The sequence below is a fragment of the Nelumbo nucifera genome, chromosome 4 (genome assembly GCF_055504915.1).
Source record: "Nelumbo nucifera cultivar China Antique chromosome 4, China Antique-T2T, whole genome shotgun sequence".
NCBI lineage: Eukaryota > Viridiplantae > Streptophyta > Magnoliopsida > Proteales > Nelumbonaceae > Nelumbo > Nelumbo nucifera.
This window is the reverse complement of record NC_142652.1, coordinates 38,224,289-38,236,168: the sequence shown is the minus strand read 5'-3', so window position 1 is coordinate 38,236,168 and position 11,880 is coordinate 38,224,289. Positions and strand designations below refer to the sequence as shown.

The 11,880-nt window shown below is 39.6% G+C and overlaps 2 protein-coding genes across 2 annotated transcripts; one reads left to right on the top strand and one right to left on the bottom strand.

The window, feature by feature from the left end:
- Window positions 1-1,410: 1,410 nt before the first annotated feature.
- Window positions 1,411-4,296, top strand: LOC104607274 (Cytochrome b561/ferric reductase transmembrane protein family). Its single transcript, XM_010272881.3, has 4 exons — window positions 1,411-1,815; window positions 1,908-1,956; window positions 2,034-2,233; window positions 3,868-4,296. The coding sequence occupies exons 1-4, from the start codon at window positions 1,654-1,656 to the stop codon at window positions 4,129-4,131; spliced, it is 675 nt and encodes a 224-aa protein (XP_010271183.1). The 5' UTR covers window positions 1,411-1,653; the 3' UTR covers window positions 4,132-4,296.
- A 726-nt stretch (window positions 4,297-5,022) lies between these two features.
- LOC104607275 (protein OBERON 3) lies at window positions 5,023-10,300 on the bottom strand. The gene is made up of 2 exons (XM_010272883.3): window positions 7,647-10,300; window positions 5,023-5,746 (listed from the first exon to the last, which is right to left on the bottom strand). Exons 1-2 carry the CDS (start codon window positions 9,523-9,525, stop codon window positions 5,178-5,180), a joined length of 2,448 nt encoding a protein of 815 aa, XP_010271185.2. The 5' UTR covers window positions 9,526-10,300; the 3' UTR covers window positions 5,023-5,177.
- Window positions 10,301-11,880: the final 1,580 nt, after the last annotated feature.

The window sequence follows — 11,880 nt, the reverse complement described above, 5'->3', positions numbered from 1 at the left end:
CCTTGGCCTGGGTGGTTGGGCCGTTTCACCCTCAACCTGATCCTTGGCCAAAAACTGTTGATATGGTCAGTGATCCATTGACCCAGGTGGTTGAACTGTTGACCTGGAAACTGGTTCCGGTTCCGAGTTGTTTTTAAAACCTTGGGTCTATTTTGTGCAAAAAACAAAGAAAAGAAAAAAAACAGGTTTGGACCGTATCCAGCCTTTGACATTTGTAAGAAATAGGCAACCCAAAAATTGGGTATTGTTTGATGTAATGGTAAAATTTCATGCTGACAAGAGTGAGAATATGGGTTTGAGTCAGAAGGTTTGTGCAAAAAAGCTGCCAAAAGGTATAGTTCCGCATTCACTCGACCCCTCCCAAAGACTTCCTAGATACCCAACATTGTGTAATTGCCCGCAACCTTAGGGGTGCAATTTGGAGGTTAGACTTTTGTTAAATTTGAATGGGCCCAGCCTGAAGGAGTGTAAAATGCTGACTCGGACTAACCCAAGTTGCACCCCTATGCAACCCAAACTGCCTTTGCTGTCTGTTCCTGGTCCAAATGGTCCGACCGTCTTGTCTACTCTGAGTCTCACAACATTGTTTTCTTAAACTCTTCTCCTTCCCCTCCTATTGGATGACCCCTTTGATAATTATTAATTTAATAGGGAAAATCTATGATATGGAAAGAGTTTTGACCAATCAAAACCCACTAATGAATTTTAATAAATAACACATGATTCGCTTCCATGTTTATAATTCTAGTTTATTGGTCAGTTGTTTTTCTGATATCATATCTTTTCCATGTCATAGTCGAATCCAATTTAATAACCCAGATGTACATAATCCTCAAATGACATATCTCTATTCATGTTTGTTTCAAGGATCACCTCCAAGATAGGCAGTTAGGCATAGATCAAGGATCAAAACAACTCCTTTTAGCTTAAATAATTGTCATCAAAAGTTTTAAGTCTGTTTAGATAGTTCAGTGATTCACCTCATAAAGGCTTTTTGTCGTAAGAACTCTTTTATCATCTGTCACTATTACCTTCTGCAGGTTTTCATCTATTCGTTTCTCTTCAACTCTTGCTATGGCCTGGTTGTGTACGAAAAGCCCGACTCATTTGGCAAATGGACAGAAATATGGGAATGATTCCAAAGCAAGGGATATAACAGCCTAGGAAGAATCCTTTCTAAACCATCTTTATCAGTCAGGGTCATCTCTCTTGATCTGAGCTATCTAATCCAAGGTCCATCTCTCAAACTGCTTGTCAACCATCAATAAAGCCATGGGAAGTGATCAAGCTCGGTGAATAAGTTAAACATCCAGATTTTGATTGTTCAATGAAGGGACAAATTGATGGTTTTGATGGATATGTCTGTACTTGGACAGGATGGTTAGCTAGGTAAGCCTATAAAGAAAAGAACTATTCTCTCAGGGCTCAGGAGTTTGGACAGTTGCTTTAGCCTTTGGTTCTGTAGATGCTGCTACTCATAGGATGCCTTGCTAAATTTCTCTTCCTTGTATGATACCAAACCGAAACAACCAAGCAACCTTCTTGAACCTTCACATATAATAACCCCCTCCCCCCTAAATGCAATGTTAAACAAACCCATTCACACATTCATTACAACATTCACTCCACCCCTGCTCCCTTCTCCTACCCTCCATGGACAACATAGAGGGATCCAGCCTTCGCCGGCGGCCTTCCCGTGCCACGGCAGTTGGACACTTTTTCGGCGTGTTGGCTGCAATTCTCTTGCTCACCTGGCTGTTGCATTTTCGTGGCGGTCTTGATCTAGATTCGGATAACAAGGATAAAGTTTTCAATGTACAAACACTCCTTAGAAATCTGTTTGTTTGATTTTCCACTGGCATTAGAAAAAAAAATTGTAATTTTTCTTGTGGAACAAAACACTGCAGGTACATCCATTTCTAATGTATGCCGGATTTGTTTTTCTCGCCGGAGAAGGTAAGAATCCGGTTTTGTGTCTGTGTAGTTGGTTAATTATAAGTCCATAAATTTGACAGTGTTGGTTGTGTGAGTAGCAATTATGGCCTATAAAACGTTCCCCATGGAGAAGAAGGTTCGGAAGTTTATTCACATGTTGCTTCACCTTGTTGCTATTGTTCTGGGAATTGTGGGAATCAATGCTGCCTTCAAGTTTCACAATGAGGTTGGGATACCAAACATGTTTAGTTTGCATTCATGGCTAGGCATGGGCACCTTCTGCTTGTTCTGTTTGCAGGTAACAACCTTTAAACTTCAGGGGTCCATAGTGAACATTGCTTGATTTTGGGTTGAAACTGATTGAATTAGAACTGTCTTGTTTTGTGGATTAGATTGAGTCTGGTTCCTGAACATTAATTACTGATGCACATGGGGTAGGCTGGCCAATGGGCACTTTCAGAATTCAGATGGGCTTAATCTAATGCTTGCTGAAGGTGGTGCTCTGAATTGAGATAGTCAGAGTGAAGCAAATGGGTTTATATCGGCCTTTAGCCAGTGAAATGAACATGACTTTGGGCTGGCTCTGAATGTGTTCAGTCCAAGGTTCAAAGTATCGACATGATACACTTCATATCGGGTGTATTGTATTGTATCGACTGCCTTTTTTTAAGGCTAATCCCAAAACTGACTTTTTTAAATGTGAAGTAATACTTAAATGGTTAAACCTACCCCTCTCCCTATTTTTTAGAAAAAAATAACTAAAAAAATGATGTGCGTGTGGTGAAAAGTACTGATACACCCCTTCTGCCGTATTGGAGTGTATCGATATTTTGAACCTTGGTTCTGTTTATAAAATGCATTTCATGTTCCTTTGCTTCATTGGAAGATCTTTTGAGAATACTAACAAGAGAAGGGCCAAGGGTGAGAATTTGGGTTTGACTCTGAGAGTAGCTGCTTAATGAATAACATGCCAAAGATTAGGTCTGTATTTAGTCCACATCTTCAAGACCCTGAATAGCTGGAACCAATATTGGGTAATGACCCTGAAGAGAATGGGACAATCAATGGATTGTAAGGTGGTTGGGCCAGCCAGTCAAAACCTACCTGCCCTTGTGTGGGGGTAGGTGACTAGGCGGTGGTTCAGCCCGACCAAGCCAAGTTTACGTCAAATTTCAAATTTGAACTCAAATTTTTGAATACCATTTACACTCTAACCCTCCTAACACAGTAGAACAGAGAGGAATCACAGAAAAAAAGTTCACTAGTTGGGGTAAGGCTTTTTGAGTTGAATTGAGTATTTATTTACCCTTATGGAGGACCTTTTACAATATATGGTAGGGGCTGTTGGGCAGAAATTTACCCATAGATATAGGGTAGAATGGAAAAACATGAGAATCTACTGGGCTGCCACCTCAGCTTTGTTTTTGAACGGTGGGCCACCACCTAAACTACCCTATGCTAAATTTTGTATCATTTTAAGGGGGATGCCTTGTGGCTACAAGTGAATCAGCCAAGAATCACTGTTTAAGAAAATATTTTCTATATATGGAGCTAATTTATTTAGCTCCATAAAGTAATTCTAAGAAGCCTGAGATGGAGCCCGGATCTGCCCCTTACATCAATCTCACAACACGTCCTAGCTGTACATAGAACATCTCCCACACTTAGTGTTTCTACTCATGGGAGATGTTCCCAATACATGGTGAGATTTTCTATTAGGCTGGTGTGAGGAGCAAATCCCGATTCCCTGAGATGGTCTCTTAACATTCCTTGGAGGCATGGGATCAAACCCGCATGACTGCAGGCTCTCCTTGGTAATGTCAATGAACCTCGCATGCACCTATCCATAACCAATTTTGTAGAAGCACGCCAAACGCAGCTTAAACTTTTGATCAATTGGATGATCTTGATTTTGATGTCTTACTTTTGCAGTGGTTGTATAGCTTTGTCACCTTCTTTTTCCCCGGAGCAGAAGTTTCAACGAGGGGGAGGATGCTTCCATGGCACAAGGTTGGAGGTAGGACTCTGTTATACATGGCGGTGTGCACAGCAGAGAGCGGGCTGATGGAGAAAGCAACAGTCATGAATTTGAGGCATGGCACTGAATCTCGCCTGATGAACTTCACTGGACTAGCCATCCTTTTCTTTGGCATTGCAGTGGATTTCACCATCAGCGTCAGAGTATCAACTATTTGATTTAATTTTTCTGTGTTTTTCTAATGTATGGATTTTCTTTCTTTCCTTTCCTTTATAATTGAAAGTTCCATTGATACAACTGAACAAGATTCCTTTTGATTTGGTTTATATACAAGAATTATTTGAAAAGGATACATAATAAAAGAGGGTGTTTGTTTCTGTGCATTTAAAGTTTCTAAAGAACTAGTTTTAATGTTTTGTTGGTTTTTGTCAATTGGAGTTGGGATGGATTCCAGTTGGTTCGACAGAAAAACATGAGGTTTGAGCTTGATGGTGAGTCAAACTTCATATAAAATATAAAAATTATACATATAAAATTCAATTTCGACCAAATCGAATCAAACTTTTCATGAGTTGAGCTCAAATGTCTCATGAGAAGTTTGGTTCGTATCCACCCTTAGAGTGATTTGGGCTAGAGATGTAAGTGGATTGGGTTAGGGTTGGATCAACCATAATCCTGTTTTGGGTCGGGTTAAGGTGGACCCGTTCTGAGCCCAACCGACACTGCAGCATTAGTTGGTTCAAAACAACCAAAACTTATCCCAACTCAATTATAATATGGAAAAATTGAAGACCCAGACCCTATAGTTTGGACCTATCGGGTCTGCCCATATTTCCAGTAGGGGTGTAAATTGGATATCCGATTTGAAGAATTTACACAGCATTGGGCCCGGTTCCCATTCAAATTCCCAGCCCACCTAAGTTTCATCCGTAGCTTCATTGGTTATTCTAGACATGGGATATTCAATGGTACTATGCACTATGGTTTTGATTCCTGCCTGATTATGAATCTATGATCAGTACAAGGGATACAACATGGGTTGGAAGAATCCGAACCCAACTCGGCCCAATCCACCCCCCCGCCAAAATAAAATAAAAAAGTTGGAAGACTGAAAAAAATGCTCCAATGGGTCATCATAAAACTTTTAAAACAAATTACAATTTTCCTTTTTCACAAATTAAAGAAATTATCCAAAATCTAGATACACCCAACACTGCAAGCATGAAACATACGCATTAGACATCACCATGGTTACCTACAAGGTTTACACCCACATCTGTTTTGTTTTCTCCATTCTCTCCAACAAGCCTGCAATCTCAGCTTGCATTCTGACCTTCAGCTTGTAGTAGTCACAGTGTGAGTTCTCCAAGAGCTTGAGCTCCTCAAGCTTCTTCCTCCGCCTCTCCTCTGTCTCCTTCAAGCACAGTTTCGAGAGCTTGTTTGTGTACTCTTCTTCCAACTTCTCAGTTTTTGCCTGGATTATTCGTCGATACTCTTCTGCTTCTCTCCGTGCTTCATCTGCTTTGCTCTGGAACATTCTGGCTTCCATTTCCTTGATCCGAACAATGCCTTCCAAGCTGTCAAAGCCATCCTTCAATGACATCCCAGACCGCAACTCATTTTCAACAGTGACATTGCTCTTAAGGCCGTTACAATGAACATCGCGTGGCTGCAAATCTCTTCCTATGATTGAGGAGCTACTATTGTAAGTTGTAGGCTTTGCGGAGAGTGAAGTTGGAGGTGGAAGAGAGACAACATCACTCTGACATAACTGAGATGCCATCAATTCTTGGGAAGAACCTTTCGACGCAGGAATCTCTGATATGCTGCCATCTGTAATGTATATATTACAGAGATTGTCAATGAAAGAAGATTTATGTAGCAGCAGAGTTAACATGTTCAAATATCTTATCCTTATCAGACAATTAAAGAGTGCTAACTGTCTGATTAGGATCCTAAGGTCAGATTTATCACCAATGGGTTACATGTGATCACTTAACAAAAAATATCAACATGGAAAGAGTAAATTCAGTCGCATGGTTTGGACCATAAGGTTAGATTTATCACCACCATGAAGGACCATATCAAATTAAGGCTAAGCAAAAATCAAGAACCCTCCTCATAGAAAGCTGTCTGACCGAAAATGAAGAAGACAATTAATTCAAAGGATTAAGGATGCAACCATGCCACTATCTGCAGGTAAAGATAGCATCTCAAAATACATTCCCCAACATACTACAGTTTGCTTATGTTACCAATCTACCGATAGAATATTTAACATAGTAAAAGCCTTCCCAAGGCTCAAGCAAAGACCTAAATTGCATAATGTACCATCAGACTGCACCAGAACAATTGTGGACATTGGTGGCATCATGCAATTATTAAACCACAAGAGGACATATATCCTAGCACATAGTCTTCTACAATCACTCCATTGGTCAGTGATCAATGCAGTAACCAGTGGCAAATGCATCACAACCAAGATGCAGCAACTCAATGTTCTTCAAAACAATTTATCTTAATTCCTTTTCAAAATTAAGGAACATTTTCAAGTATGTGTGATTTTATGTTTAATAACAAATTATCAAGTTACAACTAGGATTGGGAAAAAAGCACTGAAACAAAGTAATTACCTAATAAGAGAACCTTGATCATTTACTATTAAATTGGATAATGAATCTTTAGTTCCCAGTCAAAAATTTTCTACATCTTCAATATCACAAAATACAATCTTTGATTGTAACTGGTAAGGTAAGTTTGTCACCTAGAAGTTTTTAATTGCATATCAAAAGAAGTTGATTTTTTTTTTTTTAAATTAAGAAATGCAATTGTTCCTTGGAACCACCTGAATAAAGGCAATCTTGTAAAATTAATAAATCAAGGCTCAAGTCATATTTATTTGTTTTAACAATATAAAAGGCTCTTACTCCTGAATGGTAAACCATTTTGTATTCAAAGCATATCCATGAATCATAAATGATAGAACAGTAATAGGTGTTAGAATGCTATCTAAAATTTTATTCCATTACTCTTCAATATGATCAATCTTGACAACATTAACAAGGAAACTGCCATCATGCTTTGAAACCTATGATACCCCGATATAGATATTGATATGGACACAGATACAGGGAAATGGGATACAACTCTCCATTTCCTAAAATCTTGGACGCGGATACAAGCACTGGTAATTCCATGGACTATGCTTATATCATGGTGTTTTCTATCTAGTTTTTGAAGTTTAGTGTCATTTCTCAAAACTTATGTCTTGCCAAGTTTAATTAAATTTCTAACATGAGATAATTTTATAGTATAATTTGTTAAAACATACCACTTTACATAATTTAAAAGTGTTAACACTATAGAGTACATCTAGAAGTATCCATGCAGTATCTGGTATATCAAGGAAAACTAGGAATGCTTTTCAAGAATCAAAGCCTATGACTATATAAACCTACAATTTACATCATATTAAGAAACCATTCTCATCTATCCACAGGTACACTATGACCATGGAAAAAAAGCTAACCACAATGACACTGGGAATAGAGAACCCCTGAAAATTCATGCAACTGAGACCAAATTGACAGCTCATGTAACTGGTTCAGTAAGAATGATTAGTAAATAAAGAATCTTTCAGTTGACAGGAGAAAGATAATAACTACCAAATAGAAAAAAGATGGTAGGGAAAAAAAAAATTAAGGGATAGTACTTCCCGAGTTCTGAAACTTACATTGGAAGAACTGAAGCATCAAGTCACAGGCATCTGAAGGAACAATGATTTTATTCTCAAGCTTTGAGAGCATTTCCATGGCCATAGTTTGTAGTTCCTTTCCCTTGACATCTTCACTTCCTCTGAAGATATTCCTGACACACTCGAGCTCCTTTATCAGGGTATCTAGTCCCCAATCCTTTGCACAATGCATAAACACATCCTTAATGAATCCAAACATCTCAGAAGCATGACCACAAGCAACGCAATGGAATTGCATCTCGGTCGATCCCTTGGGCCCTTTCAAGCTGGGTCCAGGCTTAATGAGATTCTTCTGGAGGCCACAGATAGCATGGCACCAGTGAGAGCAGACATCACAGCCAACCCAACTACAAGTGTTGTTGGCACAATCGAATTTCAAACAGACAGGACACATGCAACTACTACAAAATCCCTTCTTTGTCGAACATATCTTGCAGTCACAGTCATCGACAGGCAACAAACTCTTGCAGTTCGGATTCCGGCATCTCATAAACAAGAAGATCTCCACCAGCTCAGCTGTTGGTAGCCGGTTCTTTCCCGATAAGTAGTTCACAAGACCTGTTTTTACTGTAACCAAGATGTCCAACTGCGCCTTGTTTGACTTCGAAAGTGTCTCAAAAGTAAGATCTGATCTCTTCTCGAGCTGAGTCTGTAAGATGGCCAACTCCTCTCTCTTTTCAGGCGCCTCAATTAGACCCTTCAGACACTCTTTGGTCGATTCAATTGTTTCATCAGGAAGCTCGTGAAGTATTTGAGCCATTATAGGAATAGACTCATAAACAATTTCTCGTAGAATCCTCTCGGGGCTTGTCAATTTACGTGCTCTCCCTCCGTCTGAGTTCTCCAAACCTATTTGTTGCTCAGAAGCTCTTCCTCTCGAGTTGGCTGATAAAGTATCCTTTCTTGGCCTCGCAGGTAGTTCAGACGGGAAGAACGAATGGTTATCGGAGCTTGTAGTTCTGTAAAGACTGTTGCAAGAGTCCTTATTGATCGGGCGGCCTCCCTGCATCAAGGGGTGGCTGAAACCACCACCATGGTTCGACAGACCAACTCCGTCGCCGACTGGCCTGAACCGACTGTGAACTGAGCCATTAGTCCCCTCCCCACAATTCCAAAACTGATCAGTCTCTCTTCGGTGGCTTCCCATCGAGTACTCATAATTCTCGGTCGAGTTTCGCGTGAGTGAGCAGCTGGGATTGTGAGAGAAGGGGAGGGAGTAAGAGTACGAACGTGATGCCGCCGTATAGTCATCGGAGCATGACGGCGCCAATGAATGAGTGCTCCTCACCGACTTCAGATGAACAGGAGGGTCAGCTTTCGGAGCTGGGTTCGAAGTGTTGAGGGATAGTGAGACATCCGGCAAAGCTAGAGAGAGATTAAGGGTCTCAATCTTTGGTTTCTTTTCCCTCTTGTCTCTGTCGATTTCCTCTTCCTCGAACTCTCGCCTCGACCCTGCTCCCCTAGCACCGGTCAACTGCAGAAAATCCCTCTCTACCCATCTCTCCTCTTCATTCTGGTTCTCCGGAACCACTTCCTTTCCCTTATATCTCCCTTTCTCCAAAGAACTCAACAAATTCTTCCCAGAAATATCTTTGTCCTGAAAATCCATTTTAGAATTATCGCACAGGTAGCTCAGAGTCAGCTCCTGAGCACCTAAATTTCCATTTCTCGACGGTTTTAACGGAAACCCATTACGACCAATCTCCGAACCTCGCAGAAAATCGGAACCCTTTTCAGAAAAACCGATTTTCCCATCTGGGGTCTCGAGGTTTTGCACGGAGACGTGTTGTTTCAGTCTGCTCAGAGAGTTCTCTGTTCCGTGAACAAAACCATTGGAGAGATCGGTCTCTGTAATCATGGCCTACAAGGAGCTCACAGTTAGAGAGATAAAGAGAAACGTACCCCGCCAAAAAGGTAGAAATTTCAGAAGTCGTCCAAGGATTTGAGAGGGAGTTCGAAGAAAATTCTCTTCCTCCCCGGTTCTACCCTCTTTCTGCTTCTTCAACCCTCCGTTTTCCTGTTCTGATCCCTACGACTCCATTGACGCTGTAACGGCTGTTTCAGGCGGGCGGACGAAGAAACAAAGGCGCTTCTTTGTTCGGTTTACGACATTACCCTCTATTTCTTCCAGGATTTACAGAAATTGTCCAGAACTCGCAATTTGACGACGACAGACTCGTTTGTGTTGGGTTTTTTACTTGCTGTTCGATTAAAATGACACTGTTTTATCAACAGAACGACGGAAAGGTCCTTAAATATTTGAGTTATTTCTCTGATGTCCTTCCTCTTCTGATTTAACTCGAAGGTTTAACAATTACCACTCAAACAGTAAGGCTGTGTTTGGTTTGAAGGAAAATGTAGGGAAACCAAACACAGCCTAAAGGAAAAGCTGCCCAGTTCTCAGTTTTCTTTGTTTACTGATGCAATCCGGTCTGATTTTTCAAATTCAAAACCAATTGATTCAAAGTGTGATAAAAGAATAAATCATAAAAGGGAAAAGTTGGTAAAGAGAGAGAAAAATAGTTGGGCAGTTTTGGTATCATGATTTATGGGGAAGCCTTTCAGAAGTCAGAAGACTTGAACCCTCCAATATGGTAACGAAGAAATGAAGAGAGAGAGAGAGATTTATTGCACAATAACATGGAAAGAACACAGAACACATTTATTGAGTGCTGATCTGTTAGAGCCATTCACTTTTAAAGAAGGAAAAGACAAAAACCTAAAACTGTGTTGTGCTTTACTGATTATGGGTCATGGCTGCGTTGCTTCCTCTCATTCTCATAGTCTCTTTGTCCCAAATTTCCATTTTTCTTTTTCTCTCACTCAGGACCCAGGTTCAAAAGACTGTTGAAAAGCATACATTTTTTCAACCTTTTAGTAATATATTATTAAAATGTAATAATTTTAATAGTGTTTTGATAAAAAAATAAATGCAATTAAAGCATGACTAATCTTTGTCAAAATTAACATGATGGTTAGGTGGTAAATAGTTCCAGTCCGGAGTCTGGACCAATCATTCATTTTACTTGGCTTTAGTCTTCTCTTTTATTCAATGTTGATTGAAGTCTGAGTCTCTGTTTGGGAGTACTTATTCAAATAAACACTTATTTTGAGCCACAACCACATCAATAATCATTTATGTGCATTTGGAAAATAAGCCCCTGATACGAGTGCTTTTTTCACCAAACATTCATCTAATAAATACTCCCAAACGGGGCCTAAGAGTGATCACTTTGTGCAAAATATGAAAATAATGTTATAATTTTCTTTTTATGGTTGGTTTATTGGACTACACAACTGGGGGGAGACCATACCCCAATACCCATAACCTCCCAACCCTGGTGGCAAGGATTTGATCCCTAGTCTTTACCTAGTTGGGATCAACATTGCCTAATGACCTTTAGTTTGCCCAAACAAAGCTAAAACAGTTCAGTCAATTGCAAGGAAAGAGACAAAGCCTTTCTTTAAGCAAAACCAAACTTGCCTGAAAGTGCTATTCTTTCATGTGAATTTGTTATTTGGTAAGGTGTGAAATCTTACTTTTAGAGGGTCATTTACACAACCAACAATTCAAGAGGGTTCACATATCTCATATCACCCTCTCTCCCCATGTGACAAAATAAGGTCACTTTCAGAGGGTCACTTTTCTATTATGTTTTGAATTATAAAAATGCATTTTTTTTTTGCTTAAAATCACAAAGTAATCACTGAGGCTTAAGGCTTACACCTATTTACACCTCAACCTTGAGGCTTGAGACTTATGCTTCATTTTGACAGATCAAAATTGTGAGGTTTAAGTCTTGAGACAAAATTTATGCGCCTCACCTCAAAGTCATCTTATGACGTACGTCTCACACCTCAAAGCTTAAGCATTTTAAAAGAATGCTATATACATCTACTGTGAATGTGTTCAATTTGTATTGCTATTCCATTTTGACACCTTCTTTTCTATGGACAAAGCACATGGTTGCAAATCTTGGGTTCTTTGTCTTTTCCTGATTTCTTTGAGGCTGCATATGTTACCCATTAAATTGATGGAATTTTTTTTTCAGGTAGAAATATTTCATCTATTATTTTGGAAGAAGTAGGAATGTAAATATGTAGAGTGTAAAATCTTATATTTTATATTATTTTGTATGTATTTGTATTGTACATATTTGCCTTCGTATTCTTTCCAAACTGAGCCTTGGTTTTTTTTGAAGCACAGCAAAAT

Coding starts and splice junctions, on each gene's coding strand:
- LOC104607275 (XM_010272883.3), bottom strand. CDS start 9,525: ATGATTACAGAGACCGATCTCTCCAATGGTTTTGTTCACGGAACAGAG. Junction 5,747..7,646: donor GATGCTTCAGTTCTTCCAAT/GTAAGTTTCAGA, acceptor TATACATTACAG/ATGGCAGCATATCAGAGATT.
- LOC104607274 (XM_010272881.3), top strand. CDS start 1,654: ATGGACAACATAGAGGGATCCAGCCTTCGCCGGCGGCCTTCCCGTGCC. Junction 1,816..1,907: donor ACAAGGATAAAGTTTTCAAT/GTACAAACACTC, acceptor AAAACACTGCAG/GTACATCCATTTCTAATGTA. Junction 1,957..2,033: donor TGTTTTTCTCGCCGGAGAAG/GTAAGAATCCGG, acceptor TTGTGTGAGTAG/CAATTATGGCCTATAAAACG.